The sequence below is a fragment of the Apus apus genome, chromosome 2, assembly GCF_020740795.1.
Source record: "Apus apus isolate bApuApu2 chromosome 2, bApuApu2.pri.cur, whole genome shotgun sequence".
NCBI classification, from domain to species: Eukaryota; Metazoa; Chordata; class Aves; order Apodiformes; family Apodidae; genus Apus; species Apus apus.
In genome coordinates, this window is record NC_067283.1 from 18,053,442 (window position 1) to 18,059,441 (window position 6,000).

The 6,000-nt window shown below is 35.8% G+C and overlaps 1 protein-coding gene across 2 annotated transcripts in view; it reads left to right on the plus strand.

Annotated features, from left to right (window-relative positions):
• Positions 1–4,093, plus strand: part of PRTFDC1 (phosphoribosyl transferase domain containing 1) — a 47,436-nt gene extending 43,343 nt beyond the window's left edge. Inside the window, exons 7-9 of one of the 2 annotated variants that reach the window (XM_051611611.1) lie at positions 179–225; positions 2,189–2,265; positions 2,845–4,093. In XM_051611611.1, coding sequence (XP_051467571.1) covers positions 179–225; positions 2,189–2,265; positions 2,845–2,892 — 172 coding nt within the window. In that variant the 3' untranslated portion in view covers positions 2,893–4,093. Of the gene's footprint in view, positions 1–178; positions 1,364–2,188; positions 2,266–2,844 lie in introns of those variants that run through there. The other variant, XM_051611610.1, reaches the window with a different exon arrangement.
• The last annotated feature ends 1,907 nt before the right edge of the window (positions 4,094–6,000 follow it).

The window sequence follows — 6,000 nt, forward strand, 5'->3', positions numbered from 1 at the left end:
CTTTGAAGGGGAACACACCCATCTCTTCCCTGCCATCAGGACGTTGTTGGGAGGAGGAGCAGAACAAGAACAGTGACTCACATGGCTTGGAAGTTTTTTGATAAAGGCAATAGTTTTTATGCATGTATTCAGTTAAATATGTAGATTTACATGGGGCTTATGTTGTTTTTAATTACAGCTTGTTGGTGAAAAGAACATCTCAGCCTGATGGGTACAGACCAGATTGTAAGTGTTGTTGTGAAAATCTGTACTTGACAGTCCAAGAAGTTACCATTACTCTACCACTTGCCTTTCATATCATTCTGTGGACTGCTAGAAACAGTGTAAAATATCAGTTGTCAATGGGACTGTGGGATGCAATGGAAGGATTTGTGAAATTGTGGTTTGGAAAGCTTGGCCTCCTTATAGTCTGATGTTTTCTGCATAATACTAACTTTATCAGGAAGCCATGAAAGGGTGTAATTTTATTGATGAAGAGTGAGTGCTTTTATCTTCTGTCTCTGACAATCTATATAGAAGAGAAAGTCCAATTCTTCCTTTTCCTTCCTCATTGCATCTCTTTGGAGGAGCTGCAGGGTTCCATCTGAACATGAAAGGTGTTTTATTGTGATCGTTATTCACAAGTTTTACATTTTTATAACAGAATAACTTTTTTGAAAAGTTTTATTGTTTAAAGAGTAAACAATTATATTATAATTAAACCCCACCCTCCAAAAAAGTAAGAGATAAATTGGACTTTTAAAACTCCTACTGTTCTGTTTGTGCCACACCAGCACCACTTACCTCTGAGTTATTGGTACTTGTACTGTGCTATGGGGAAGAGCCAGAGCTATACCAAGCCATTGTCATTTTAGACTTATTAGAATAAATTATATAATAACAGGTATGTGGATAAATAGTGAAAAGAATAGATCCATCTAGAAGAGATCAGCCAGTATTTGCTACTGAAGAAGGCCCTGGTCAGCTGAGCTGGGGAGGAGGGTAGAAGGAGAGTAGGCAGGTGAGTACCAGGAGACAGCATGAAGAGTCTTGATCTGCGATGTGGGAGACAAGGAAATGTTATGAAGCAAAAGTTACTTGATGGTGGACATAGCCCTGAAGTTTTAGCCCAATAGTCTGAACTGTGACCCAAACATTTTGTTGTACTAGTTTTTATACACTGTTATTTTTAACATTTAGAATGTAATCCAGTAAATTGAAGTATATATTTGACTGGATTCAGTAATTTAAAACATATAAAAAATACAATAAAATTACTTCATGAAAGGTAGCTTAATATTTTTACATAATGATTTGTAAAATGAAACTGGTTTTACCCTTTTTTATATATACTGTGATTAATTTTATAAAACATCTGAGATCACTCCTGTATATCAATGATGTGTAATTTCCTCACTCAAATTTTTTATTATGATTCCAAAGCATCTGTTACCCACAATTCTTAACAAATTAATAAATTCCTTCATTGAATACCTGTAAAATTTTTTATGCTGACCTATTTTTGTGTCCAAAAGGTTGTGGTTTTCTCTAGTTTATAAGTGAACAATATGGAGAGCATCTGACTCGTTTTACACAGTGCTGATACCTCACAAAACTCCACACTCAAAGATACATGCCTGTGCTCAGCCTGAAGTGCAATGTGTGATCCAACTGCCCTGCGTGCATTTACTTTGTTAAACATGTGCATGAGTCTTCATAAGGTTGGGGCTTTAATTTAAGAAGCATTTGACGTGTTTTGGTAGCATGATATGCAAAGTAGTTTTTGCTGTTCTCAGAAGAAAACATACAAACCTCTGAAAATTACTTCTGAATTAAAATTGTACTTATTTTTCATTACTGTGGTACTAGACAGTTGTCATCACACCCGTGTACCAGTGGAGCTTCCACATAGACTCAGTTTTTCAGCTCTGATTTTGTCTTCCTTCCACCCTGTGTCTGCTGTGCTACTGCTCATTGTGCTCAGCTCTGCCACTCTCTGCTGACTGTTCACATCCCTGTCACAAACAGCCCGTGAGCAGGAACTGGGTACAGTGCTACTGCTGACCTTGATGGCTCTAAGTCAAAAGTAACATAACCTGGACTACATACATCTGGAGTTTGCTTGTCAGAGAACCAACACATGAATTTAGGGGCTATGTAATTTCAATTGATGTTGTATTGATGGTGTTTGTTATTTGTCTCAATACAGATTATGGATTTGAAATTCCAGATTTGTTTGTGGTAGGTTATGCCCTGGACTACAATGAGCACTTCAGAGATCTAAATGTAAGTTTCTTTAAAAAATAGTTTTTAAAAGTCACTGCTTTACTTTTCCAGGATGTCTTAAGTACCCCATAGTTTGCCTTAATGTCATGGTTGGAATCCTTTCAGTGAGTGTAGGACTCCCTGAAAAACCTCAAATAACCTCAAGATTTTCCTCAGAGCAGAAGTCATAAGTCTGCTATGCTCCAACTTCTGTCAGCCTAGGACCTCACAGATCCACCATTCCCAGGACATGCAGAGACAGCAGTAAATGAAACACAGCTACAGTTCAGACAGGTTTGGACTTTTACTGCTATGTTGTCTGCCCCTTTTCTCAGTGAGATAATGATGGAAAAAAGGTGCAAGCCTTGCCTTTGTTTCCTGTGGTGCTCCCAAGGGTGGACCTCAAAACTGGGAATTGCAAGTGGAAAAAATTGCTGTAGCTAGAAAGTGAGATCAGAATCAGAATTCAGTTCCAGGTCTCTGGAAAGGAAGGGGTAATTACAAGATCACTAGATTGGTCATGCAGAAATATTTCTGAACAATCAATTAATAATAAAGTAATCAACTGTACATTTGCAATCAGTGTTATCTTTTTTTCAGCACATATGTGTTATCAATGATCATGGCAAAGCAAAATACAGAGTCTGAAGCAATAACATCCTCACCTGAAGATTTGTAAGCTCTGTGGAGCAGAAATTTTACTACACTCCCTCAAGCACCTCCCAGAAGAGCAGTTCAACTGACTTGTGTTTCTTTCAAATCAGTGTAATAAGGGGTTTACTCTAGAGAAAGTGATTAACATTTAAAGAAGTGAGAGCTTTTATAAAAAATGTGAAGTAGAGGGCTTTTAAAGTTATTATATTTTTTAAGTATTAAAATTACTGCATAGAATGCCTTTTGTCTAATAGTTTGTCTGCCTCAAGTCTCATGGTGAATTCTTTTTTACTTTGTGCAGTCCATTGTACCCACTGCAACTCATGTACTTCATGGTGGTGCATGAGATGATTCAGAAGTGCCATTCTGTGCATTAAGATTATTTTACAGAATTTAACTGACTTCAGCATCCCTTTAGCCTTGGTCAGATATGCTGCTGCCAAATTGAAAGCATTATTTTGATTTAATTCCACAATTCAAAAGTTTCAGCTGAAGCTGAATGTTGCATGGTAATGCATTTTGGGCAGTCCATTACTGCCTCTCCCACACAGGAGCTTTAGCTCTCAGAGTGCACTGAACTAGAGTGCTGGCACAAAATGAACCTTTGCAAGACACTGTTGATCTGAAATTGGAAGATGTCATGTAACCATAGATCTAACCTTTTTAATGTGCTGAATTTTAATTGAGAGAAAACAATGCCAGGCAGGTTTCAATTTCTGCATAGTATCCCTTTACTGCTATAGGACACAAACAAGTAAAAAAAATTAACACAGTGTTCTCCTATGTGCATATTCTTAATTAAAGCTGATCAAGCACAGAAATGTAATGCTAGTCAGACAATTGCTCAGTTATTATTTGATTTTCATACCATGTCTGAGTTGAGATTTTTTGTAACTGTTATTTTTAAGAATACAGATCTGACAATGTTGGAAAAGAAAAAAAAATTATAGAAAAACAAGTTAACCCATAAATAATCTAGAGATTCCTTCCTTCCCTTATATATGATGTTTGAAGTTTATTAATTTATGTGCTGTACTAATTTTGAAAAATTGAATTCTGTACTGAATCTAACAGTTCTCAACAGCTTCCCGAGGGAAGCCAATGCAAAGTATGGAGCTGTGTATCACTAGCTTTGTAAGAGGCAGATTGTTATTAGCTTCAGGTTCTGTAAACTAATAAAGAAACTATAACAACACTTACTACTTTGCACAGTTGTTTATTTTCCTACTTCAGCATATTTCTCACATCCCATAAAAGCTCTTCAAAAATATGCATTTAACTGATAATCTAGACATACCTTATGTGTGTATCCTGTGGCTCAGAAGCTACTGTTATTTGCATACAATCCATGAAGTTAATGACATGAAGAAGTAAGATCAACGAATGATTGTGCTTGCTAGAAAAATGCTTTAGCCCTCTCTTCTTTACTCTTTTAACCTGTATTTTTTAAGAGTTCTGTTGAAAAGCTTTTACTCATATAACAACTTTGTTCCATTTTGGAGATGAAAGGACACCCACACGGCCCCTGGAAGAAGCTGGTGAAAAGAGTTTAATCTCTTTTTCTTTTATGAGAGTGTTAAAGTTTTTCTTAATGCTTCTGATTTCTGTGGCTTTATTAGTATGGACACACTTTGTAGGCACACATGCTTAGGCTTAGGCTCAGTCCAAGAGATCCACTAGGTTATTGCCTTTTTTTTCTCTCTTCTTCAAAAGGCACAGTCCCATTCTCCTTGCTACCATGGTCAGTCTTCAACAGCAACAAAGTAATAAGTGAATGAGTGTGAAATCAATATGAAAAGATGAAGTACTGTAGAAGCACATAATTCAGACTATGTTAAATATGTTTCACTGGAAGATTCAGGTTATTTCAATCTACATACCTAATGGAAAAGAGCACAGTTACAGAAAAGAGAAAAACTAGAATGTTTCTTCAAATGAATTTTATTTCCTCCTTCCACCATATTTTTAATGTGTGTGATAAAGCATCATAGACATTTCACTAGTTAATTTACATGTACCATTATACTGTGAATAAGAGGTGTTTTTCTCTTCTAATGTCATATTTGGGTTTTGTACCTATATTATATCTGAGCATATGCAGATGTTTCTGTTGCCATTCCCCATCACTCTTTGCTTCCATGTGAAAAATTAGTTTTCAGCTACTTTAACAATTTGATTCCAAAATGTCATTTGTGTAACAGAGAGAATGGGTAATTATGTGTATATGTCTTACTAATATTTGGTCTTAGTTTCTTCCATGTGTTCAGATGTTTTTTAAAAAAATCCCATTCTTTTCCTGCAGCTGTCTCCTGGTTCAACTAGAGTGTGGTTCCCTGTGTCACAATGTGCTTTAACTAAAAGCCCACTAAATATTTCTTCAGTTGTATTTGCACCCCACGGCCCACAAAGCAATGTAACTTTTTCTAATCACTTCAGCAACATCTGTTACTGAAGAAGAGAGGATGTTCTTTATAATCTGTTTTGATTTGTTGGGGTTTTTTATATTGTGTTTAAGTGTTTGGCAGGCATCCATTTTAATCTCAGTTTTACTTCACATGCATTTTTAGCACCAGCATCCTCTCCCTACCTGTACCATACAAGTCAACATGGGCAGTAACCTGGTTTAAAGTTACATAAATGTTTAGTAGCCATCAGGTTTCAGACTTAATATTCAGTTCATTCATGCCTACACCTCATCTCATTCCAAAATATCAGAAAGTGATTTGCTGGAGAGAAAACCGATGTAGGAAGAATAATTCCTGAAACTTAGTTAACTGAATAGAATTTAGGATTTCATGTTACAAACTCTAGATGTGGTCTGCATATCTAGTAGTTTCTGCTTAAAAAACAGAATTGAAATAGTCTAAAGGGTATTAAATCAGTTGCTGCATTTTTGTATTTATAGCTGGATAAAGTAGAAAATAGTGTTTGTTTTTTTGATTGCTTATTATTAGTCTTATATTTCCTGACTGTATTATGTTAATTTTAAAAGTTTTATTATAAATTTCTCTCATGTAAAATTCCAACATTTCCCCCCAAAATACAGTACTAACTGTGTGTGATATTCAGCTGTAGAACAGTTTCTGATCGGTGAAAAAGTCA